General features: G+C 36.9%; 1 protein-coding gene and 1 non-coding gene across 6 annotated transcripts in view; both read right to left on the bottom strand.

The window, feature by feature from the left end:
- AGTPBP1 (ATP/GTP binding protein 1) overlaps positions 1 to 27610 on the bottom strand; it is a 180053-nt gene that overhangs the window by 75774 nt on the left and 76669 nt on the right. For all 5 annotated transcript variants that reach the window (XM_038526945.1, XM_038526944.1, XM_038526943.1 and 2 more), the window contains 3 exons: positions 19197 to 19374; positions 10466 to 10563; positions 5925 to 6041 (listed from right to left, as the gene is read on the bottom strand). In XM_038526945.1, the coding sequence (XP_038382873.1) occupies positions 5925 to 6041; positions 10466 to 10563; positions 19197 to 19374 (393 nt within the window). The remainder of the gene's footprint in view (positions 1 to 5924; positions 6042 to 10465; positions 10564 to 19196; positions 19375 to 27610) is intronic.
- On the bottom strand, positions 27381 to 27544 carry LOC119871041. Its single transcript, XR_005354862.1, has one exon. It is a non-coding gene; the product is annotated as a U1 spliceosomal RNA (small nuclear RNA).

Genomic DNA, 27610 nt, shown 5'->3' with positions numbered 1-27610 from the left:
GTCTGAGAAACAAAAGTTTTGGAAAACAAAAAAGTAGTAAAAATGTGGATAAAGCAGTACTATCATACGGACTTTTTTTAAAGCTGTTAAAACATAAATTAAAAGTGTGTACGTTGGTTTGTGAGGTGATTATAATGTATTCCAAAGTTTCCTTTAATAATTAAGAAAGAAGGTCCTAATTAACTTCAGAAAGTAAAAATGTATGTTACAACATCAAGAGTAGCTAGAATTTCTGCATATATGTCAATACTCAAACTTATACTTTAAAGGAATGTCGTTTACTGAATGTAAATTGTACCTCCACAAAGGTGATTAAAATTTTTAAAAAGGACTATATAGCTTTCAAAAGAACAAGGGTGAAACAGTGAAACAAAAAAGTAGTCAATTCAAATGAAGACCAAAAAGAAAAAGATACAGATGAAACAAATGAAAACACAAAATATGATCTCATAAATCCAAATATAGTAATAATTATGTGTAAATGAACTAAACGCTCCAGTTAAATGGCAAAGACTCCAACTTGATTTTTTAAAATTATAACTGTATACTGTTTAAAAAATTAAACATCAGGATCCCTAGGTGGCTCAGATTTAGTGCATGCCTTCATCACAGGACATGATATTGGAATCCCAGGATCGAGTCTCACATCAGGCTCCCTGCATGGAGCCTGCTTCTCCCTCTGGCTGTGTGTCTGCCTCTCTCTCTGTATCTCTCATGAATAATAAATAAAATCTTTAAAAATAAATAAAAATAAAAGATAAATATCTAAGGATAGCAAAAAGTTGAAAGTAAAAAGATTTAAAAAGATATCAGGCAAGGGCACCTGAGTGATTCAGTGGGTTGAGCATCTGACTCCTGATTTTGGCTTATGTCGTCATCTCACATTTGTGGGATTGAGCCCCAGCTGAACGTGGAGCCTGTTCAAGATTCTCTCTCCCTCTTCCCCTCCTGCCCCCCTAACTCACATGCTTGACATCTCTCAAAATTAAAGTAAAAATAAAAGATACCAGGCAAGTCACCAAAATTAATTTAGCTACATTAATATCTTTTTAAATTTTTTGCCTTAAATTCTTAGGAATAAGCAACTTTACAGCATCAGTAATTTCATAACTATTAAAAGTTCATTGCAGGGGCACCTGCGTGGCTCATTCGGTTAAAAGTCTGTCTGATTCCATGGCCAACATGCATATGAGAAAATGTTCTGCATCACTTGCCATCAGGGAAATACAAATCAAAACTACAATGAGATACCACCTCACACCAGTGAGAATGGGGAAAATTAACAAGGCAGGAAACAACAAATGTTGGAGAGGATGCGGAGAAAAGGGAACCCTCTTACACTGTTGGTGGGAATGTGAACTGGTGCAGCCACTCTGGAAAACTGGGTGGAGGTTCCTCAAACAGTTAAAAATAGAACCAGCACTTGCACTGTTGGGGATTTACCCCAAAGATACAAATGCAATGAAACGCCGGGACACCTGCACCCCGATGTTTATAGCAGCAATGGCCACGATAGCCAAACTGTGGAAGGAGCCTCGGTGTCCAACAAAAGATGAATGGATAAAGAAGATGTGGTTTATGTATACAATGGAATATTACTCAGCTACTAGAAATGACAAATACCCACCATTTGCTTCAACGTGGATGGAACTGGAGGGTATTATGCTGAGTGAAGTAAGTCAGTCGGAGAAGGACAAACATTATATGTTCTCATTCATTTGGGGAATATAAATAATAGTGAAAGGGAATATAAGGGAAGGGAGAAGAAATGTGTGGGAAATATCAGAAAGGGAGACAGAACGTAAAGACTGCTAACTCTGGGAAACGAACTAGGGGTGGTAGAAGGGGAGGAGGGCGGGGGGTGGGAGTGAATGGGTGACGGGCACTGGGTGTTATTCTGTATGTTAGTAAATTGAACACCAATAAAAAATAAATTAAAAAAAAAAAAGTCTGTCTGATTCTTGATTTTGGCTCAGGTCATTATCTCAGGGTTCTGGGATGGAGCCCTGTGTTGGGCTCCATGCTCAGCATGGAGTCTGCTCCAGATTTCTCTCTTCCCCTCTTCCCTGCCCTCTATTCTCTTTCTCTCTCTAATAAAATAATCTTAAAAAAATTTCATCTCAGAAAGAACAGAAATCAATTCACATTTATATGCAATAAATAATAAGCCTCAAAAAATAAGTAACAAAAACTGACCTACAAAAAGAAGACACATTTGCAATCACAGTGAGAGACTTTTAACACATTTTTCACAGTAATTGATAGCACTGGAATAAAAATTGAGAAGGACAGAAAGATCTTCACAACATGATAACCAATCTTATCCCAATGGGGAAACATACAACTGTGCTGGACAGCTGTGGAACAGTTCATTCCAATGATATAAGAAACAATAACAAAAGGTGACCTAATTCAAAGCCATAAAATAAACGCCCAAAATTTCAAAAGATTCTAACCATAAAGAATGTCCTCTTCTGTTGCTACAAAACGCGAGAAATCAATAATAAAATAAATACAAAATTGGAAATTAAAAAGCCAACTCTGACATGACTAATGAATCAAAGTAAAAATCATAATGGAAATAAAGTTTTAAAACAAAGATAATGAAAATACTAAGTATCAAAACGTATATAATGCAGCTGAAGCAGTAATTAGAATGACACTTATAACTTAAAAATACATATCCTGGAAAAGACTGAAAATTACTGGATGCCTATCTTAAAGTGACAATATATTAAAAAAAAAAAAAGGAAAATGACAATCCTAAAAAGAAAAAAAGAAGAAGAAAGAAAAGCAGGAAGGTTAAGAGATGGCACTGTAAGCCACTGTTAATATGGGGATTTGGGGATGCCTGGATGGCTCAGCAGTTGAGTGTCTGCCTTCGGCTCAGTTCCTGATCCTAGCATCTGGGACGGAATCCCACATTAGGCTGCTTGCAGGGAGGCTGCTTCTCCCTCTGCCTGTGTCTTTGCCTCTCTCTGTGTCTCTCATGAATAAATAAACAAAATTAAAAAAAAAAAGAAAATATGGGGATTTCAACTTCAAAGACATGCTAAAAGTGATTCTAGGAAACAGCAAGTGGAAAGGGAACCAGTTTTTCCTGATTAAACTATGTAAAACTATGTGACTCTTTAAACTGTCCATATATTATTAACTTTAATAAAAATTTAAAACCAAATTTAAAAGACTAAAAAATTAAAAACAAAATGTAACAGAAGCCCATATGGTAACTGTCATCATGCTACCACAGATATATGAAAAAAGAGCTGTGAAAATACAGAATTTTGACACTTCCAATATTCTGCCATTAAAAAACAAAAGCAAATAAAACTGTAATTGTCACTATGAATAAATAATAATAGTTTTAAAAACATGTATGGTGGTCCAAAAAGTCTGCTAATAATTACTTCAACAATTCTATATGTTGCCTTTAAATGCATTCAATTTGCCTCCATCTGGCCTTAACACATCTGGAAACAAAGTGGGTGTAGTATTCAGGATTCCAACAAACACATCAAGTAATTTTAAGCTCCAATGGCTGATACTGAAAATGACATGCAAATCCAAGTGGAAAAAGTCAAAATTGAAATTAATTTCTTTTATCTTTAATATGTCATGACTTGCCAGTATCTAAGAATCATCTTCTTCTGAAAAAAATTCTTCCAAACACTTATCTAGAACCAATATTTTTAATTCTCAAAAATACATCAATTAAATACTGCTGCTTATAGTTCCAACACACACTTGAAAAAATAGAGATTAAAGTATTTGATTAATGCATTCCTCTGAAATTAAAAAAAATATATTACAGTGCCAACACAACTATTTTAGAAATGATTTTCCAGTTATGTAAATAAAAAAGAATGTGCTATTCCCCATAACAAATGCTACAGAAATATAGCTGTTTTCCATTAAACTTTATGGCAAAACAGAGGACATATCAATAAATTTACATTATCTGGAATACCTGAAGTAGCTTCTTTTGCTTAAACATAATAAAAAAGAGTGACTCACTTGGGGAGACTTTTCAGAGCACTTACATTCTGACAAACCTGTCTTTACCATCTGACCCTGGCCAAGTCAGACCAAAAGTAGTAACGGGCTCTTCTATGAGCAGCCAAACTAAAGGACAAGCTGGCCAGCTGTTAGGTGCCAAGCAGGAAACCATCAAGGGTAGCCTAGGCCAGGTGATGAATTAACAGGCAAGACATCTAAGAACTCATCACCATAGCTTACAAGAAAGAAGTGGCCTGCTAAAGAATGAGAATCAAAATCGCAGCCTTGACACCCATTAAAAAAATTATTTTTTTATTCCCACATCAAAACACCATTTTTTAATCATGTTATATAGTTCTTATACACAAGAAGACAGAAGTAGGTGACTTCTTCACATAATAATCAATCCCTTCTCCAAATCCCTTCCACACATTTTTTTGCTTTGAGTTAGCAGTATTTATCATCTCTAGTTTATTCTGAATTCTCAGCTAGGCACAAAGGCATTAAAATAGTAGCCAGATAGTTTTGGTAGGTTCAGTGGGAGAAAATCATCCTGCATCCTTTCCTGAATGCCTCTTCCTACCTTCTTTTTCTCTTTTTGACAAATATCACTCTCCTTTATTCCTGCCTTCCTCCTAGTTCCCCTGATTTCAAAGCACCTTCCAATATCCTCCAAATCCCTGAGAGTACCAAGGAACTGGGGAAGGGGGAGTGAGAGCAACCTGCTGCTGCTCCTATTGCATCCAAAGATCCTAAGTTCCCAAAGAGAACCCTGAAAAATGAGAACTCTAAAGCATGAACATTAGCTAGCAACCACAGCCCAGCCCACCCTTGGGCAACATGGTTGAACTGTGAGGGTCCAAGTCACACATAGATTTTTTTCTGACAAATGCAGTACAGTTCTCTTCCTTATGATTTTCTTAGTAATGTTTTCTTTTCCTTAGCTCACTTTACTGTATACAGTATGTAGTACATATAGCATACAAAATGTGTTAATCAACTGCTTATATTATTGGTAAGGATTCTAGTAAACAGTAGGTTATTAAGTGATTAACCTGCAGGGAGTCAAAAGTTATACGTACATTTTTTACTCCATTGGGAGGGTAGCACCCCTAAACCCCTCATTTTTCAAGGGTCAATTGTATTTCTCTTTTTATTTCTAAAATAAAAGTCATATTAAAATCTTTTTCTTTGATGGGGGCAAGATGGTGGAAGAGCAGGGTCCCCAAATCACCTGTCCCCACCAACTTACCTAGATAAGTAATCTTATCTTATCAGCTGGGTGAGAATAAGAAACTATATCTACTAATTGCCACCAATTCCATCAAGGTTTACTTGCTGTGTAACCCATGCTAAATAAGTACATTCCAGTAATGAGGAGAAGAAATGTCAACAAGAAGTCACCCTCCCTGTGAATCAACTCAGATATAAAGACTTCAAGTTCTCCTCCCCTCCCCGCCATTCCCTGGTTATATAGTGACTGTCAGGAAAAACAATCCAACAAGCAGAGACTACAGTTTTAATCTAGCACTTTTTCAGCTCTCACCCCCCTCCTTAGTTGGATGGAATGAAGATAAAGACAACTTCAATATAAGATTTTAAAATGCCATTTTAAAGATTACTTGTTAAAAAGAGTAAAAAAAAAAAAAAAAACTATGCCAATTAAAGTAATGAGCCCAAGTGATAAAAAAAAATGTAAAAGCTAGTCCAAAAATTTAATGAGCTAGTCCCCTCATTTTACAGATGAGCAGTCTGTAGCTCAGAATGCTGAAATAACTACCTAATGTCACCCAGAAAGGCAACACTACTTTCATATTTTAGAAATAAAGAGAAGAAGGAAAACTGTGATTACATGCCTTAGGAAGGGGAAAGAATAAAGGAACTTTTTCTTAAAATCAATTAAGATGCTGTATTTTCTATATTTATACCTGAAAATCATCAACAAGCTCAGGGAAAAGGTGTTCATACATTTTAAGTTCTTCTATCGTTCGTCCAGGCTCCTGCTGAGGTTTTAGTTTGTTAATATCCGTTTCAATATCATCATTCTGAAATAATAAAAATGCAACCAGTTAAGAAAAAAAAAAGGTAAAATTACAGAATACATTTCAGATAAAGTTTTCCAAATTATTAATTATATATAGAGAATAATCAAATCACTGAATAAAGGTTGTATTAATTTTACCATAGATTGAAATTGCTTGTATTTTGGGGTCATTTTTTTGTTGTTGTTTTGGTTATTTCATTGTGTTTTGTTTTTGTCAAAGGTCATTCTAATAGAACACAGTATTTGGGCTCCTGAAGACAGAAAACCTAGTGTCAAGATCCAGACTAAGGATGTTCCCCACAATCTTCTTAAGTGCCATAGTTTTATTCATATTAAAGGGAAGATGAACTTAAGAAAATTAAATTGAAAAATACAAATATATGATGGTAGTGGTGATAATCAAAATAACTAACATTTACTTAGCACTGAAAATGTGAGAAGCACTATGCTAAGCATTTTACATAATTTAATCTGCAAAAAAACACTATGAAGTAGTTAGCATCATTACTTCCATTTGACTGAAGAGGAAACCGAGGTACAGGGAGGCTAAGGGGCTTGCTCAAAATTACACAGTGTGCAAAGAGCCAGGATGAAAACTAATCACTGATTTCAGAGCATACTCTGTTAGTCAATGCACTGCCTCAAGACAAACCAACAATTACCCCATACTCTCGTATTCCATGGTCAATAAAGTTCCCTTAGGAAAGCTCAGTGTCACTATATATTGTTTCTCAGGGGAAAAAAAGTAAAAAGCTGAACAACACCAGGAAATTATTTCCATGCCCCTTTAGGAAAGAAGAGGGTAAATTTAAAGGAGAGGTATGACCTCAGAAAAACAGGATATGTATCTGGGATTAATTTGATCTCTATCTGTTCAAAGACCTACACATACTGTGCCAGAAAGACAAGTATCAATTTACCTACTATCCAAGTTATTCTCTACAACCTTCAACAAATCAGGCCTCACAAATACAAACTCATCATTTAATTATCTTCATTGCTAAAGAGAGATATAAGACCATTTAATTTTCAATGGGTTTTAATTTTGCAATTATCATCAGAGTAAACATACTTTTAGCCTTAAATTTATCATGCTTCAATCCTTAAAATGTTTTATATACGTATATCTGACTAAATGTAGACATTTCACATTACCAAGTAATTTAAAAGGAAAAACATACTTTGTATTTCTCATACTTCATATTCAGGAACTTAGCTATTATTTGTATAACCAATAAAAAGATTTTCTCCGTTGCCATAAATAAATCACACTGGTTGTATTTAAAGAGTATCATGTTAGTGGATCATTAGTGTATAATTATTAGTACATGAATATGTAATTTCATAGATCTTTAAATTATGCACTGATGAACCAAAATATATAATTTCCTTTACTGGCACCTAATAAAGTATACAATGCTTTCAAAATAACAAAAAGTTTATAGAAATATTCTCTTTCTAACCATACTCAAATTCAACATTCAATATTATTTTGTGACAATAGAGCCTTATATGTATAGCTTTCAAAACAAAAAAAGGAATTTATCTGTAAAGCAAGCATTGTGGGGGAAAACTATTACTTGGAGAAGTTGGAAGCAGGAAATTCTTGTTTTGGTTCAGGGGAAAACAAAGATGAAGAGCTACTGACAGCCTTAGAAGAGAAAAAAAAAAATCCACTTTCCACCATTCCTTAAAGTTCTTCTAAAATAAAGGAGGGGAAAACAATGCATTGAAGCTTATATACTGACAAGTCCTGGCTACCTGGAGAGGAGACTTCTAAACTTCCAAGTTTCTATAAATGCTCCAAACTGACAAATCTGTGGTAAAGGGAATGGAATCATACAGTGAGGGAAAAACAGTCTCTAAAACTACAACCACAATCAATCACAAACAAATATTAAACCCAAACTAACAGATTCACCTGACACACAGGAAAGAAATAAGGGACTTAGTTAAAAAGGAAAAATTAGTCCAAATGTAACCACCAATGACAGGAATAGGTAAACTGTAGTGAAGAAGAAAAATAAGATAGCTCAGCTGTCTCAAACAGCCAACAATTCTGTAGTCCTTTAAAAAAAACAACATTTTGGTATAGTATGGTGGTAGAGAGAGTGGACATTCACATCAGATTGCTTTATTCTGAATCCTGGCCCCATCTCTTATAAGCTACGTTAATAATCCTTCTGTGCCTCCTTCTTCTAATTATTAGCCCTATAAAGCAGAGGTAATAATATCATGTACCTTATAAGACTGAGATGAGGTTTTAATAGTTATTATATGTAAAGAGCACAGACTAGCATAGACGGTAAATTCAAATGGTTTAATTAGACATTTCATAATGCCAAATCACTGCTATATACCTGAAATAAAATATTATATGTCAACTATATTTCAATTTTAAAAAAAGAGCATGGACTAGCATAGGATCAGATGTTTAATAAATCCAATCTATTATTTTTTCTTATTATTGTAACTGGTGTGTTAAAATAAAGTGGGGGAAAATGTAAGCAATCGCAGCTACTCCAGTGAGTAATATATTTACTAACATTAAAACAACTAATATTTGAAAAAACAACTGTATTTTTCAAAGATGTCAATGTCACAAAAGACAAAAAAAAAAAAGTGGAAATATTCTACATTAAAGGAGATGTAAGGGACAAAATAACTAAAAGCAATAACCGCTACTAGTTCCTATTCTAGAGAGAAGGAAAAAATATCTCATAAAGGTCATTTATGAGATCAACTGACAAAGTGGAATATAGATAACAGATTAGATAAAAAGTTATACCAAAAAAAGAAAAAGTTATACCACTATAAATTTAAGAAGTTGATAACTACGTTATGGTTATGTAAAAGAATACATAAAAATATTTTCTTAATTAAAAAATAAAATAAAATAAAGAATACAACTATTCTTAGGGAATATTCGCTGACATATTTAGGGGTAAAGGACCATGATACATAATATATGTAACTTACACTCATATGATTTTTTTTTTAATTTTAAGTATGTATTCATGCATATACACTGACAATCTCCAAGCAGCAAAATTAGAATAATTATTATAATTCCTCCTGAGTTCTATTTCCCCACCAACCTTTATCTTTACATCTGTAGTGATCACAACAAATATTTATAATGATGACTCTGAGCCATAAAAAATAAATTATACTCAACATACTAGGTTTTTAAGAACATGGAAACATACAGCACATAAAAGAAAGGTTTCTATCAAAATATAATTCTTTAAGGCATAATAAATTTAATGTCAATCTGAAATTTTACTATCTCTAAACATTCAGTTCCCAAAGAACCCCCCAAAAATGATTTTTTAATATAGCTCCTATATCTAAAGAAAACTTTACATAACAGAATTTAAATTCTCATAGCTTGGATCCCATGGTTCTTTCCTTACATCAAGTCCAGAACCATAATCATACAGTCAATCCAGATTTTTCTGCCTTGACCATCAGAGCCTGCACTGTTTCTCTTCTTTCTAGCTTCTTGAAGCAAGGATGCAGACCATCATGCTGCCCAGATTGGCTACCTTGACAATTCTGCCAAAGCTTGCCTTGGTGATCGCATTTATCGATAATGAAACTGGTTCTACATCTACTATTAAGATGGAAATCTCCTTCCAGTATATTAGATTCTATCTCTAGAGAGGGTCAAATACTCAGTGTACCCAATTTTCATGTGGCATTCAAGACAAAAAGGGCCAAGCAGGCAAGGGTCAATGGATCCCTCTCCACTCGCCAAAAAAGCACTAAGCTAAACAGTTGAAAACTGAAGGAGTTAAGCAGGTATTTTTCCACAGATATTAAAATGACCCCTTGTCAACACTAAATAAAGCAAATATAGTCTCTACACCTCCAGGAGTGCCGTAAAATTCTAAAAACTCCCCTGCCTCTTTACTTAACATCACATATAACATGACAATAATCTTATCTTGTCTCAATTCAATTAATATTTTTGTCCATTTTCTTATTCATTTAACGGAAACCTAAGAATCATTATGTAAACTCTAGTTCTTACCAAAAAGCCAGCAGTTACAGATTATTTTCCTACTATTTTTATATCCCCAAAAGACTGCTGAAAGGGGAACAGGTTGCCACTGAGAACCTCAAACCACTTTCCTTCAAACTCAAATTTCCTTAGACTTTGAAACCTAAGTCAGATGGGTTCCTGAGATCATTCTGGTCAAAAAGAGTGAAAATAAGTTATTTTAATGCCTTTTTCAGACCAATGCACTCAAAGCAACATTATTTTCCCTTTCAGGAGTTTAGTGTCACAAGTCATCACAATAAAAAAATGTGAACAAAACAAATTAATCTACTATTAAGCCACATCTATTTCCCCAATCTTTGTTTTACAACTGGGTACACAACTTATAAGGTTGACTGAAGACAGATATTTATACTAACCTTAAAATTCTGATCTACGTCATCTTCATTTTCAGTTTCGTTTTCGGCTTCTAAGTCAATATCGTCGTTGTCATCACTTTCATCTACTACGTCATCCACTGTGACATAAAACGTGCTATAAGTAGGTCAGAGGTAAGCATTCTATAACATGCACATCCAAAGACAGGATGCTATATACAAACAACATTGGTATTTCCATCACCAAAGAAAAAGTTAATGAAACTCCTTATTAAAAAATGTCTCTAAGGCTGTGCTAGGTGTTGAAAATCTATGAGATAAAGTGAAAGTACTTTAAAATTTGAAAAAGTACTTTAAAAATGTATGGGTGTTTTTTACCCATGTTCTCTGTTTTTAAAATGAACGTCCTCTGTTGCAACAGCCTGAATGAAACATCTTACTTCCTGTAAGTGATAAATTTCAAGAACTGGTTTCATTCCTTTAACAACTGACTTCTCATTTGTTTCAATAGCTACCCTGTGTCATGTGTGCCATATTGTATGCTGAGAACTTTTTATTTTTTTTGGTTTTGTTTTTTTTTTTTTGAGAACTTTTTAAAATATGTGTATAGCCCCTGTCCTCAGAAAGCTTGAGTGGTTAAAGAGCAGAAAGGAGTAAACAGGTAACTACAATACAAAAGTATAAGTTAATGAAGGCAATGTTTGGGAAAACAAAGGATGAAATAACTAACTGCAATCTGCCTGGAGTCAAGAGACTAAGAGTGATCACTCCACAAAACAGGTAGTTATTAAGCAGTATCCTGAAGAAAATACAGTAGCTTTCTAGGCGAGCAAAGGAGTGGGTGAGTATGGCTTTTAAGAAAAGATGAAAATAAGTAAAGAGTTGAGATGATATTCTTGGAAAACAGCAAGTGTGACTAAACTCGTATGCTTGGGAAAGTACTAAGAAAGGCAAGTAAGAATGAGGAAATGAAAGAAAGGTACAGTAGGCCAAGCAGTTTAGATTCTTAACCTATGGAAGACAAGCACTGAGAATTTTCAGTGCTTGAGAGGTGAATGGCTTAATTCAACTTAACAATGCTCAAAAGACCACTCTAAAGGTGAGAGAGGGAGCACATATGTGGAGGGGATCAAATTAAAAGGAGACAGTGACTTTCTGGATCAATGCAGCAGGAACGGGGATGATACTCATATTCAAACTCAGAGAACACATTATGAAGGGACAAGAGGACCATGACTGTGAGGAAGACAAGGGAAGATGAGTGGAAGAGTATTCAGAGAGGTAAGTGAGTGCTTTAAAACAAACTAGAGAATATTTTAAAAGGACATTTTTCTAAAATATTTAATTCTATTGAGGAAGAACTGACACATATTAATTGTATATGTTTAAGTGTGCAATGTGATCATTTGATACAGATATACATGGTAAAATGATTACCAAGATGAAGATAATTAACACATCCATCATCTATACAATTAACATTGCTAACTGTGTGTGTCGTGAATACTTAAGAGCTCCTCTTGGAAACGTCTAAGTACACAATATCATATTATTAACTATAGTCACACCAAGCTATTCATTAGATCATCAGAACTTGATCTTCTGAAACCGAAAATCTATTTTCAGTTTAAATCAAACCCTTTGACCCTATCACCCCATTTATCACTCCCCTCATTGCTGGCATCCAACATACTAGAATATCTAGTACTGTGTTGAATAGAAATGGTGAGAGTACATCTTTGTTTTCTTCCTGAGTAAGGGACAGGAAAGAAAGGGCTAGTTGGGAAAGACAGATAGGGGGCTATGGGATCAAGCTCATAGAAATCCCAAACATGCTGAGGTATAAGGAAACCAGAGATAAAGGAACAAATCAGACCACCGACCACCCCACCCTAGGTGTGGGTAGGCAAGGTATCTTTTTTATGACAGTCATCTGTGACTAACAAAGAGCAACCAGACCCCAAAGAAGAAGTAAGCCATTAAAGATGTTATCACCAGTCCTTACTCAAACTAAGACTTCAGAAGAATGATAAGGCCATAAGCTCCCTGGTCATTTCTAAATAAAAGACTGTCAGAGAGGCTCACACTGGCAACCATGTTGGATACTCTCTCACTTCTGAGAGCTTTTCCTGTATTCTTGCTTAATAAACTTCTATCACTTTACTCACTCTCCTTTGTCCACAAGATTCATTCTTTGACTCCATGAGACAATAACCTAGCTCTTGCACTTCATTCTTGATCTTATAGGAAAGGCTTTTAACTTTTTACCATGGAGCACAATATTAGCTATAGGCTTGTCATACATGGTCTTTATTATGAAGAGGAATATCTCTTTTTTAACTAACTTGTTAAGGATTTACCATGAAAGGATCTTGAATTTTATCAAATGTGTTTTCTGTATCTATTGAGATGATATGATTTTTATCCTTCATTATTAATGTGGTTTATCACATTTTGATTTGTGGATGTTGAAACATCCTTGCATCCCAGAGACAAATTCTACCTGATCATGGTATATGATCCTTTTCATTTGTTGTTAAAGTCAGTTTGCTGTTACTTCGCTATGGATTTCTGCACCTATGATCACCAGAGATACTGATCAGTGTAGGAGTGCTGATAACGCAGACTCCTTTGGCCCTCCGTCTTGTTCGTGTCCACACAATGACCTCTCAGGGCACAGTTATGCCCTGACCAGGAAGCAGAAAGGCTTGTTCTGATCTTCGCTAAAGTGGTGCACTACTTTGGATACCTAGTAAAGATCCTCTGGCACACATATGGCACCACTTTTAAGAACTACCCTTTTACCTCACCACAAATGTCCCTCGCTCTAGAAAAGCTGTGGATTCTGGTCTAGACTGGCCAAAGAACTGCTGTGTAGCAGCAGCACCTGGATTGCGCACTCTCATCAGTAAGTTACCCTGAATAAAACTCTAAATGGTATGGAGAGATTTGGGGAGTTTTCGGTCTCAAAGTGCCCTCTTAAGTCTGGAGGATGCATTTGAGGATACAGTTGCTTCTTCCAGACTTTTAGGACTGATTGGCTTGGACGGGGAAAGACTCTCATCTGAAAACAAACATGAGCACACAGGTTGGGGAGGTTCTTTGTGTCTTCTTCAATGTCCTTCATCAATGTCTTACAGTTTTCAATGTACAGGTCTTTCAACTCCTTGGCAAATTTTTTCCTTTTTGTTATTGTATAGGGGACTGCTATTTTAATTTCTCTTTCAGATAGTTTATTGTAATTGTATAGAAATGCAACTGGTTTTTATACATTTGATTTTGTATCCCACAACTTTTTTCCTGAAAAGGCACAGCAACACAGTCTCCGGGCAAAAAGTATGCGCTACAAAAATGTCTGTTACTACTTCTGTTGCTTGAGCGACTGTGGTACTTCCATAGGTCACTATGTAACATCAGCTCAGTTCATCCTAATTAATATCACTTTCAACTCTTTTGGAATTCAATTCTTTTGGAAATAGCAAGGGTTAAATATTGATACTGCACAGTAACTTGGGTCTATGTATGCGAATGTACGAACCTCAGTCAGTCATGGACAAACAAGGGAAGAGCTGACATTCAGAGAATGAACCACAAGAAAAAAAGAAAGGGACTGAATTAAGAAAAGCCTAATGCAAACAAGAAAGATGACTGCTTGGACAGGAAGAAGGGAAAATACAGTTTAGTGTCTGAGAGAAAATGTTTTTAATTTTTAACCAAATCTTCCAAAGTATTTTCCTTTACATGGTTTTTCCCTTTGGTCCAGATGTCAAATGCCATATAGCTTAGGGTGTCTGAGCCTTTTTCTTCTCTTCCAATGAATAATATCAACCATTACAGCTTAATTATACAATTAAAATAAAGGACTATAAATCAATCCTTGTCGTGGTTTTCAAAATGTCCTTGGCTCATTAAGTAAAAACTAAAATACAGGGAAAAACTTAAATGCCTATCAACAAGAAGCTAATTAGATAAATTATACTAAATCTATATGACATAACAATTAAAAGGAATGAGTCAGTACTTTCTGTAAGGTTTTGGAAAGTATATTCCAAGGAGTTTATTTTGTTTTTGCTATTGCTCCTGTAAATGTGATCTACTTTCCTCTTATGTTTTCTATATGGTTTTGTTCATGTATCTACATATATAACACATACACAGGAAACCTACTAACTTTTATATATTTCCCTTGTAAACAGTACTTTATTGAACTTTTATTTCGTCTAGATCAAGTTTTTAAAGTTGATTTGCTTGGATTTTCTACACAGACAATAATATTCTCCACAGATACTACTAACTTTATCTCATCCATTTAATGACTAAGACTTTCCCTTTCTCTGTCTTATGAATTTGTCTAGAGCTTTCAAAATGATGTTAACAATGGTTGAAATTCTCTAACATTTTGCTACCATTTGTGACAATGGCTACTGATAGGAGTTGGAGAATATCCAGCTTGTTTGGGAAATATTCCTGGATTCCTTAAGAAATTTTATCTGGGGACGTCCGCCTGGGTGGCTCAGCAGTTGAACGTCTGCCTTCGGCTCAGGGTGTGATCCCAGAGTTCCAGGATTGCGTCCAACATCAGGCTCCCTGCATGGAGCCTGCTTCTCCTCCCTCTGCCTCTTTCTCTGTGTGTCTCTCATGAATAAATAAATAAAATCTTTTTAAAAATTAAAAAAAAATTATCTGGAACTAAGAATTTTATTAAATCTCTTCACAGCATTTACCAAGGTAATCATTTGCTTTCTTTTTTTTGTTTGATCTACTGATAATTTTATTAATTATATCTTAATATTACAATGAACTTACTTTTTAAAAAATAATCCTTACTTTGTCAAGGTGCCGTATACATTAAAAATACGATTCAATCCAATTTGCTAATATTTTAGGATTTTTATATTTATTTTCATGAGTGACAATGACCTCAGGTTTTAGGTTATTCCTACTAGTTTTGATTTCAACATTGAGCTGCTTCTAAACTTTCCCTTTTTTCTATGCTCTGGAAAACAAAGCAGAGAAAACTTTCTTGAAAGTTGATAGTTTCTTGAAACTATCACATCAACAGCATTTGGTGTCTTCACGGAAGGCAACCTGACATGACAGCATATTCAGTTGCAGGTTTTCTACTATTTAAGTCGATTCTAGTTACTCATATTTGTCTAAAATAATGTCCATTTCAATTATATTTTCAAATGTATTAACAGGAGTTATCTTCTGCACCCACTTGTGTTGGCTAAACCTCCTCTATTTAATTTGCAAGAACTGAGAGGTATAGTAATACAAACCCATAAGATTGTGTTTCTGTGAACTTCTTTTTATTCAGTGATTGTAGTTTCACCTATCTTTGCCCTAGTATTTATGGCTATCTGTTATTATCTAACTTGTATAAAATAACCCCTGCCGTTTTAAATTAAACACTTGTTCTGTGTAATATTGCCTTCCTCATCTCTTTTAAGGGAATAATACCTACACATCTGCCCATTTTTTAATACTTTCAAACTTCATACTTTCATACTTTCAAACTTTCATCTTGCTATTAAGAGTCTCCAGTACATATCAGCTACTTAGATTCTGGGTTGTTTTGTTTTGTTTTTTTAAGGTTTTATTTATTTTTTTTGTGAGAGACACAGGCAGAGAAGCAGGCTCCATGAAGGGAGCCCGACGTGGGACTTGATCCTGGGTCTCCAAGATCACGCCCTGGGCCAAAGGCAGTGCTAAACCACTGAGCTACCCGGGCTGCCCTAGATTTTGGTTTTTAACCCAACCACAGATTCTTTCCTTTGATCCATTTATTTTTTTTTAAGATTATTTGACAGAGAGAGAGAAATAAATATTGACAGAGAGAGAAATAAATAAAGATTATTTATTTATTTGATAGAGAGAGAGACAGTATGAGAGCACACAAGCAGGGGGAGCAGCAGGCAGAGGGAGAAACACACTCCCCACTGAGGACCTGACATGTAGCTTGATCCCAGGACCCTGAGATCATAAAGGCAGATGCTTAACCAATTGAGCCACCCAGGATCCCCAATTCATTTAGATATCTTATTACTAAAACCGATTTGCTTCTTCTTGCTTTGTATTTTGCACTCTCAGGATTTTTGTGCATCTCTGAAGTTTCCTTGCTTTTCTATAGCGATAATAAATGAGCCTCCTCAAGACTTTTCTCCCCCCAAAAATAAATAAAATATATCGCTTTACATAAAATTTCAAAATGTTCATAGTCTCAGTCCATCCATGGATTCCTATGATTCAACAGATCCCAAACTAAGGATCTCTGTTTCAGATGTTACTTTTACATTTTAAAATCCATATCTGAACCACTATTTCTGTAATTATTTTAAAAATGCCAGAATAGGGATCCCTGGGTGGCGCAGCGGTTTGGCGCCTGCCTTTGGCCTAGGGCGCGATCCTGGAGACCCGGGATCGATTCCCACGTCGGGCTCCCGGTGCATGGAGCCTGCTTCTCTCTGCCTGTGTCTCTGCCTCTCTTTCTCTCTCTGTGACTATCATTAATAAATAAAAAATTAAAAAAAAAAAAGCCAGAATAGTGTAATATTCCTAAGAATAGGAACCCAACCAATATAAACAATATAAATTATATTTAACATAAATGTATATTCTAGTTTATTTGTGTAAAAGACCCACTTTGTTAGAGCTGTGAAATATGTATCCTTGGCCAAGAGTTGGTTGATGTATTCCAGATAGTATGACAATTATTTAGTATTATGTAATTAACAATTTGTAATGTTTAATACAATGATTCTGCTACCATGTTGTCTCTATTCTTGTCATTTTTATTCATCACCAGCCCGCCTGGAGTAATATTTCATGTAATTAATTCAGAAAGGGTTTCTGATAATCTATTTCCACACCTTTATATACCTAAGAATATGTCACCTTCACATAGGGATGGCAACTCATAAGTGTTCAGAAATCTTGAATGAGGACTTTTTCCTCCAAATCTCTATAGATGCTGCTTCATTATCTTTGGGCATTTAATATTCTAGAGACAAAGCCTTCAGGTCAGCTCGATTCCTTCATCAACAAATGTTAAGTATACACTGTGTCCAATAGATGCTCAGGATAAAATGAAGGGGAAAAAATACAACAGGTCTATCCTCATGGAACTTATATCCTAGCTGAGGTAAAAAATAATGAAAATTGTGACCTATGTAATGAAGTCTGATATATGAAAAAGTAATGGTGACCAGAAAGAGGGTATTTTTCTTATGCCTGCACAGTTCTGTCAAAACCCTCCTCTCACATCTTAATCATGAAGACCTGTTGGTCAGTGTAAATCTCCATTTCTAATTTAATCCATTAGTCTGAGATGAGACAGGAAAGGAGCCCTCAGAAAAATATCATCACTGTCAATTTCTCCCCAGGTCTGATGAATTCACTGCACTAGAAGTCAGCTTTCTCTACCTAGAGACAGTATGAATGGGGTATATCCTGTGTCCTATATCACTCCCAGTCTTACCACCTGCTGTATCATACAGAAGTCTCCCCAAGCTTCCTACCAGTTACAAACACCACTTCAGCCCCCATCATCCTACACTGAGATACAGGAAAGAAAGGCACTCCCACTGCTCCTTGATCGTCCCTCCAAGTTAAGTGTTACTGGCATCTCCACTCAGGACTCAGTCAGACTGAATTCACAGAAGGGTAAGCAGAAAGTCGATGTTGTTCATTAGTATATCCCTACCTCCAGCATGTTTGCTGCATGTTCTGTGTTTCAGGAGAATGCTTCTTTTACCTCGTTTTCACTTTTGCTCAGATTTTCCCCTATTTTTAAAGTCTGCTAGTAATTTTAAAGGCAATGGGAAAGAGAAATTAGATCACTTTTTCACTTTGCTATCTTACTCAAGTCCCAGACTGACTTGCAGACTTTTTTATTTTTTAAAGGAAGTTTCTGAATAATCCATTTTGGTATTTTGCATAGACTAAATACTTTGGTATTTTGCATAAACTTGTACTTTTATACTAAAATATTTTTAAAATAAAATCATAATGGTGGACTCTGCAATATATACCATTAACAAATCTCTATCAAGGATAATAAAACATATAATTATAATCACCTGAAAATTCTCTGAAGTCACTTCAAGTAATTGCTTTTAAATATAAATATAAATTTTATAAAATTTTTCTCACAAAATAGTGATCAACTGATGAGGAAATACTTTAGAAATTCTAATAATAGTCTATCTAGACTATATTCTCTTTCTCGTTTTGCTAGATCTTACTCCAAAAATTCTACTTTTTCCCCACATTAAGAAATTTCAACTCCTACTTCTATGTTCCCAGTACTAATGAAGATGGCAAACAGCCAACTTCTGATAATTTCATTATTTTCATTCAAGTAAGTCATATGCAAGTTTTGTTAAGCATAAACTATAAAATTTTTGGTGATTAGGTATTCTTAACTTAAAAAAAATGAAGTTTATCAAAAAGTTATAAATATAAGTCCAAATAATTTGTTACCTAAACATTCTTATCCTTTGAAAATTTATGTAACCTATGAAATAATGTTCCTATGTAATGTTTAAATTTTTTCAAATTCAAATTTACATATATATGTAACACATTCCACACCACTTCCCTTAATTATCAGACCCCAATTTCTTATATTTGAAGAAATAACTAAAATATGTGAAAGTGTACTGTGTTCATTAAGGTCTCCTTTTGCTACAAACTGGAAACGAGCAAAAAAAGTCAACAGTCACACAATTCCAAGAACCATGGAAAGCCAGCAGTAAACGTGCAGTCTTACCTTCAGGGGGTAAACTGTAGAGCTGGGCCACAGGCCCCGTCACAGGAATAACTGGCAACTGGAAATGGAAAGAACTTTTAATCGTTGGGAGTGGCAGGCGATTTTTAGGAAAACACTTCCTCATGATCAGACTGGAGGTGTTGACAAGAGGATCAAGGGTCCTGACTGCCAAACATTCCTGTTTTTTAAGAAAAAGGTAATATGCCTTTCGTGAATAATTGAATCAGTTTTACATTACTTCATAAATACATCAATAATTTTCAAGAGACAAATATCACAAAAACCAATATTTAAATGTAATATGAATAGCTTTGGCTATTCAGAAGTATCTCTTCATAAGTAAGAACTTCATGTGGCAAATTTAGTAGTTTTCCTAAAATACCTTAACCAAGCAGAAATCAGTACCATCTTTGGCACCAAAAGTCACCAAAGTATATTAGTCCCCTTTTATCCCTGATTTAAGTTATCCATGGTCAACTGTGGCCAAGCACAAATGATCTTCCTTTGGACCTACGATCAACTGTCAAAAGATCAATATTAGCCCTAATGCTATAAGACAACATACCTACATTATTTCATCTTACTTCATCACATCACAGGGGCATCTCACATTATCATAAGAAGGATGAGTACAGTACAAGAAGATATTTTGAGAGGGACCATATTCACTTAACTTTTATTATAGTATATTGTTATAGCTGTTCTATTTTATTAGTTGTTAATCTCTTACTGGGCTTAAGTAATAAATCAAACTTTATCACAGGTATGTATGTATAGGAAAACATATATTGTATAAATAAGGTAGAGTACCATCCAAGGTTTCAGGCATCTAAGATCCAGGGGATCTTGGACTGGATCCCTAACAGATAAGGATGAATTACTGTGCTAAGTAATATCTGAGTGACCTACAAGGCATTTAGCAAGCCTAGGTCATAAAAGAAAAATTCTTTTTAAGGGACAAAGGAAAAAAAAACATTAAGCAAAAAAGACACTAAGAAAGGTATAAGAAATAAAAAGGAACATGCGTTGACTGGGTCTTTCTCAGAACTCTATCAATTATTATACAATAATACCTCTAATCAGTCAGCTCTTCAACTTACTACAAAAATAGCCTGAAATACCATGATTTTAAGTTTTAAGAGTTTAATGCGTTATCCTGGTATCTAATCTTGAAAAGGGCTAATGGACAGAGTATTTGAACACATAACATACAACACTATTATTATTATTATTGACAACTGGCATTTAGATAGCACTTTCACATCCCATAAAATCTTCAATACAGAGTGGGGCAAGATGGCAGAAGAATAGGGTCCCCAAGTCACCTGCCCCCACCAAATTACCTAGATAACTTTCAAATCATCCTGAAAACCCATGAATTCGGCCTGAGATTTAAAGAGAGAACAGCTGGAATGCTACAGTGGGAAGATTTCGCACTTCTATAAGGTAGAAAGAGGGAGGGGGGTAGTAAATAAATAAATAAAGCATCCAGTCGGGGAGGGGCCCCCACGAGGAGCCTGGCTAAAGCCAGGCGGTGAGAGCCTCCAGGACAGGAAAGCCCAGTCCCAGAGAAGCAGGAACTTTACCAATCTTCCCAGACAGAAAGGTGCTCACAGGAACTCGGACAGGATCCCAGGAGGGGCAGTGGAGCCCCGAGGTTCCCGAGGTCACTAACAGAGGAAGTGTGCCCCAGGGGAGAGCGTGCCACACACCGCGGGCCAAGCTCCCTAAAAGACTCCAGTGCATGCCCCGCATGTGCCCAGCGGGGCCCGGGAGCAGCTCAGAAAGCAGCTCCGCACGGAGGGGACTGCACAGCTCCAGGAGCACGATTCCAGTGGTGCAGGCCCCGGAGCCCAAGGCGCCGGGAGACACAGCCCAGGATCCGGCACTCCCCTTGGGAGAGGCGGAGTCTGGGAGGACACAGGAGAGCAGGGGCACTCCAGCCACTGAGCGCCCCCAAGCTATGCAGATCAGCTCTCCCTGCCCCTGGAGCATCCAGGCCTCTGCGGACTGGGAGACTGTGGTAGTTATTGCTGGAGCTGACTCCTGAGCTGAAGAGCTGGCCACCGCCACAGTTGTTGTTCCTCCTGGTGTCACCTTGTGCCTGGGACTGAGCCTGGGTGTCAGGGAGCAGGGGCCTCAAAGGATAAACGGCTCCCACTGAGCAGTGCACCTGGCAGGGGGTGGGGCAGCTCCCACAGGTGCACACACCTGAAAATAAGCAGAGAAGGCCCTTTCCCCAGAAGACCGGCTGGAAGGACAGGGGAAGAGCAAGTTCTTGACCAAGCAGTGCTGGAAAGCTCCAGGGGAAGTCGAGGACTTACAGTATATACAATCAGAGGATACCCCTCCTTGTTTTTTGTTTGTTTTCCCTTTCTCTCTCTTTCCTTCCTTTTTCCAGTACAACTTGTTTTTAGCCACTCTGCACTGAGCAAAATGACTAGAAGGAAGAACTCACCACAAAAAAAAAAAATCAGAAACAATACTCTCTCCCACAGTTACAGAAGTTGGATTACAATTCGATGTCAGAAAGCAATTCAGAAGCACAATTATAAAGCTACTGGTGTCTCTGAAAAAGCATAAAGGATTCAAGAGACTTCATGACTGCAGAATTTAGATCAAATCAGGCCGAAATTAAAAATCAATTAAATGAGATGCAATCCAAACTGGAGGTCCTAACAACGAGGGTTAATGAGGTAGAAGAACGAGTCAGTGACAGAGAAGACAAGTTGATGGCAAGGAAGGAAGCTGAGGATAAAAAAGAAAAACAATTAAAAGATCATGAGGAGGACAGCCCAGGTGGCTCAGTGGTTTAGCACCGCCTTCGGCCCAGGGCTTGATCCTGGAGACTCAGGATCAAGTCCCACATCAAGCTCCCTGCATAGAGCCTCCTTCTCCCTCTGCCTATATCTCTGCCTCTCTCTCTCTCTCTCTCTCTCTCTCTCTCTCTGTCTCATGAATAAATAAATAAAATCTTAAAAAAAAAAAAAAGATCATGAGGAAAGGTTGAGGGAAATAAATGACAGCCTCAGAAGAAAAAATCTACATTTAATTGGAGCGCCGAGAGGGACAGAGGACCAGAAAATGTATTTGAACAAATCATAGCTGAGAACTTCCTTAATTTGGGGAGTGAAACAGGCATTCAGATCCAGGAGATAGAGAGATCCCCCCTCTAAAATCAATAAAAAGTGTTCAACACCTCAACATTTAATAGTGAATCTTGGGAATTTCAAAGATAAAGAGAAAATCCTTAAAGCAGCAGGAGACAAGAAATCCCTAATCTTTGTGGGGGGAAGCATTAGGTTAACAGCAGACCTCTCCACAGAGACCTGGCAGGCCAGAAAGGGCTGACAGGTAATAATTTTCAGGGTCCTAAATGAGAAGAACATGCAACCAAGAATACTTTACCCAGCAAGGCTCTCATTCAGAATAGAAGGAGAGATAAAGAGCTTCCAAGACAGGCAGAAACTGAAAGAATATGTGACTACCAAACCAGCTCTGCAAGAAATATTCAGGGAAACTCTGTAAAACAAAGAGGAAGTCCAAGGAAACAATCCACAAAAACAGGGACTGAATAAGTATTATGAAACTAAATCCATATCTTTCAATAGTAACTCTGAACGAGAATGGGCTTAATGATCCCATCAAAAGGTGCAGGGTTTCAGACTGGATAAAAAAGCAAGACCCACCTATTTGCTGTCTACAAGAGACTCATTTTAGACCTAAGCCTGAAAATGAAAGGTTGGAGAACCATTTACCATTCAAATGGTCCTCAAAAGAAAGCAGGGGTAGCCATCCTCATATCAGATAAATGACAGTTTATCCCAAAGACTGTAGTAAGAAATGAAGAGGGACACTATATCATACTTAAAGGATCTATCCAACAAGAGGACCTAACAATCATGAATATTTGTGCCCCTAATGTGGGAGCTGCCAAGCAGATCAATCAATTAATAACCAAAGTTAAGACATACTTAGATAATAATACACTTATACTGGGAGACTTGAACACGGTGCTTTCTGTAATTGACAGGTATTCTAAGCACAACATCACCAAAGAAACAAGAGCTTTAAATGATACACTGGACCAGATGGATTTCACAGATATTTACAGAACTTTACATCCAAACGCAACTGAATACATATTCTTCTCAAGTGCACATGGAACTTTCTCCAGAATAGAGAGAAACCTTCTCACATCCTGGGGCACAAATCAGGTCTCAACCAATACCAAAAGATTGGGATTGTCTCCTGCATATTTTCACACCATAATACTTTGAAACTAGAACTCAATCACAAGAAGAAATTTGGAAGAAACTCAAACACGTGGAGGTTAAATAGCATCCTGCTAAAAGATGAAAGGGTCAACCAGGAAATTAGAGAAGAATTAAAAAGATTCATGGAAACTAATGGGAATGAAGATACAACCGTTCAAAATCTTTGGGACACAGCAAAAGCAGTCCTGAGGGAGAAATACATTGCAATACAAATATCCATCCAAAAACTGGAAAGAACTCAAATACAAAACTTAACCTTGCACCCAAAGGAGCTGGAGAAAGAACAGCAAATAAAACCTACACCCAGCAGAAGAAGACAGTTAATAAAGACTCAAGCAAAAATCTCTATTTTCAATGAAATAGAGACCAGAAGAACTGTGGAACAGATCAACAGAACCAGGAGTTGGTTCTTTGAAAGAATTAATAAGATAGATAAACCATTAGCCAGCCTTACTAAAAACAAACAAGAAAAGACTCAAATTAATAAAATCACGAATGAAAAAGGAGAGATCACCACCAATACCAAGGAAATACAAACGACTTAAAAACATATTATGAGCAGCTATACGCCAATAAATTAGGCAATCAGAAGAAATGGACGCATTTCTGGAAAACCACAAACTACCAAAACTGGAACAGGAAGAAATAGAAAACCTGAACAGGCCGATAACCAGGAAGGAAATTGAAGCAGTCATCAAAAACCTCCCAAGACACAGAAGTCCAGGGCCAGATGGCTTCCCAGGGGAATTCTATCAAACGTTTATAGAAGAAACCATACCTTTTCTACTAAAGCTGTTCAGAAAGATAGAGATGGAATACTTCCAAACTCGTTCTAGGAGGCCAGCATCACCTTAATTCCAAAACCAGACAAAGACCCCACCAAAAAGGAGAATTATAGACCAATATCCCTGATGAACACAGATGCAAAAATTCTCAACAAGATATTAGCCAATTGGATCCAACAGTATATTAAGAAGATTATTCACCATGACAAAGTGGGATTTATCCCTGGGATGCAAGGCTGGTTCAACACTCATAAAGCAATCAATGTGATAGACCATATCAACATGAGAAAAAACAAGAACCACATGATCCTCTCAATAGATGCAGAGAAAGCATTTGACAAAATACAGCATCCATTCCTGACTCTTCAGAGTGTAGGGACAGAGGGAACATTCCTCAGCATCTTAAAAGCCATCTATGGAAAGCCCACAGCAAATATCATTCTCAATGGGGAAGCACTGGGAGCCTTTCCCCTAAGATCAGGAACACGACAGCGATGTCCACTCTCACCACTGCTATTCAACATAGTACTAGAAGTCCTAGCCTCAGCAATCAGGCAACAAAAAGAAATAAAAGGCATTCAAATTGGCAAAGAAGAAGTCAAACTCTCCCTCTTTGCAGATGACATGATACTGTGCATAGAAAACCCAAAAGACTCCACCCCAAGATTGCTAGAACTCATACAGCAATTTAAGAGTGTGGCAGGATACAAAATCAATGCCCAGAAACCAGTGGCATTTCTAGACACTAACAATGAGACTGAAGAAAGAGAAATGAGTCAATCCCATTTACAATTGCACCCAAAAGCATAAGATACCTAGGAATAAACCTAACCAAAGAGGTAAAGGATCTATACCCTAAAAACTATAGAACGCTTCTGAAAGAAATTGAGGAAGACACAAAAGATGGAAAAATATTCCATGCTCATGGATTGGAAGAATATTGTGAAAATGTTGATGCTACCCAGGGCAATGTACACATTTAATGCAATCCCTATCAAAATACCATGGGCTTTCTTCCAAGAGTTGGAACAAATCATCTTAAGATTTGTATGGAATCTGGGGATCCCTGGGTGGCGCAGCGGTTTTGCGCCTGCCTTTGGCCCAGGGCGTGATCCTGGCGACCCGGGATCAAGTCCCACGTCGGGCTCCCGGTGCATGGAGCCTGCTTCTCCCTCTGCCTGTGTCTCTGCCTCTCTCTCTCTCTCTCTCACTGTGTGCCTATCATAAATAAAAAATAAAAAAAAATAAAAAAATAAAAAAAAAGATTTGTGTGGAATCAGAAAAGACCCCGAATAGCCAGGGGAATATTAAAAAAACAAAAAACAAAAAACAAAAAAACAGAGCTGGAGGCATCACAATGCCAGATTTCAGGTTGTACTATAAAGCTGTGATCATCAAGACAGTGTGGTACTGGCACAAAAACAGACACAGAGATCAATGGAACAGAATAGAGAATCCAGAAGTGGACCCTCAACTTTATGGTCAACTAATATTCAACAAAGCAGGAAAGACTATCCACTGGAAAAAGGACAGTCTCTTCAATAAATGGTGCTGGGAAAATTGGACAGCCACGTGCAAAAGAATGAAACTAGACCATTCTCTTACACCATACACAAAGATAAATTCAAAATGGACGAAAGATCTAAATGTGAGACAAGAATCCATCAAAATCCTAGAGGAAAACACAGGCCACACCCTTTTTGACCTTGGCCACAGCAACTTCTTGCAAGATACATCCACGAAGGCAAGGGAAACAAAAGCAAAAATGAATTATTGGGACTTCATCAAGATAAAAAAGCTTCTGCACAGCAAGAGAAACAGTCAACAAAACTAAAAGACAACTTACAGAATGGGAGAAGATATTTGCAAGTGACCTATCAGATAGAGGGCTAGTATCTGAAGATCTATAAAGAATTTATTAAACTCAACACCAAAGAAACAAACAATCCAATCATGAAATGGGCAAAAGACATGAAGAGAAATCTCACAGAGGAAGACATAGACATGGCCAACAAACACAGGTGAAAATGCTCCGTGCATCCCTGGCCATCAGGGAAATACAAAACTAAACCACAATGAGATACCACCCTACACCAGTGAGAATGGTGAAAATTAACAAGAGACGAAACAACAAATGTTGGAGAGGATGTGGAGAAAGGGGAACCCTCTTGCACTGTTGGTGGGAATGTGAACTGGTGCAGCCACTCTGAAGAACTGTGTGGAGGTTCCTCAAAGAGTTAAAAACAGAGCTGCCCTACAATCCAGCAATTGCACTGCTGGGGATTTACCCCAAAGATACAGATGCAGTGAAATGCCAGGACACCTGCACCCTGATGTTTATAGCAGCAATGTCACAATAGCCACCTGTGGAAGGAGCCTCAGTGTCCATCGAATGATGAATGGATAAAGAGATTGGTCCATGTATACAATGGAATATTACTCAGCCATTAGAAATGACAAATGCCCACCACTTGCTTCAATGTGGATGAAACTGCGAGTGAAATAAATCAATAGGAGAAGGATATACATTGTATGGTCTTATTCATTTGGGGGATATAAAAAATAGTGAAAGGGAATAAAGGGAAAGGAGAGAAAATGAGTGAAAATATCAGAGAGGGTGACAAAACATGAGAGACTCCTAACTCTGGGAATTGATCAAGGGGTAGTGGAAGGGGAGGTGGGCCGGGGGTTGGGGTGATTTTGTGATGGGCACTGAGGGGGGCACTTGACGGGATGAGCACTGGGTGTTATGCTATATGTTGGCAAACTGAAGTCCAATTAAAAAAAAAAAATCTTCAATACAAATTTTCACGTCTGACCCGCCAGAACAGATGAGAAAATAAGGCTCAGAAATGTTTAGTAGCATGAACAAAGTCACCCATCTCTTCATAATATATCAATTAGCCATCATTGTCTACATTAAGAATAGTAAAAACAAGTGCATCTGATTGATCTAGAAAAGAAAAAGCGTAGGGCCAACATAAAGTGTGTTCAGATATCTTAACTAGTGCCATGTAGAAAGAGACCATTTGTTGTGTCTAAGACCAAGAGGGCACAGCCAAGATAATTTACCGCAATTTTATTTATTTATTTTTTTTCTTTTTTTCTTTTTTTCTTTTTACCAGGGGAAAGCGCGAACGCAGTCCCCCACTACCACAAATTATGCAGTCGAGTTTCCCACATTTGGGGAAATCGCAGGGGTCAGCACATCCGGAGTGCAATGGATAAGCCTCGCCCTGGGAAAACCACCTTCGTGATCATGGTATCTCCCCTGCCAGGTAAGTATTTTTACCGCAATTTTAAAAAGACAGATTTCTTTCTAATAATTTTGGCCTTCTAAAAACAAAATGGT

This window comes from Canis lupus, chromosome 1 (genome assembly GCF_011100685.1).
Source record: "Canis lupus familiaris isolate Mischka breed German Shepherd chromosome 1, alternate assembly UU_Cfam_GSD_1.0, whole genome shotgun sequence".
Taxonomy (NCBI): Eukaryota; Metazoa; Chordata; class Mammalia; order Carnivora; family Canidae; genus Canis; species Canis lupus.
This window is presented reverse-complemented; position numbering and strand designations above follow the sequence as displayed.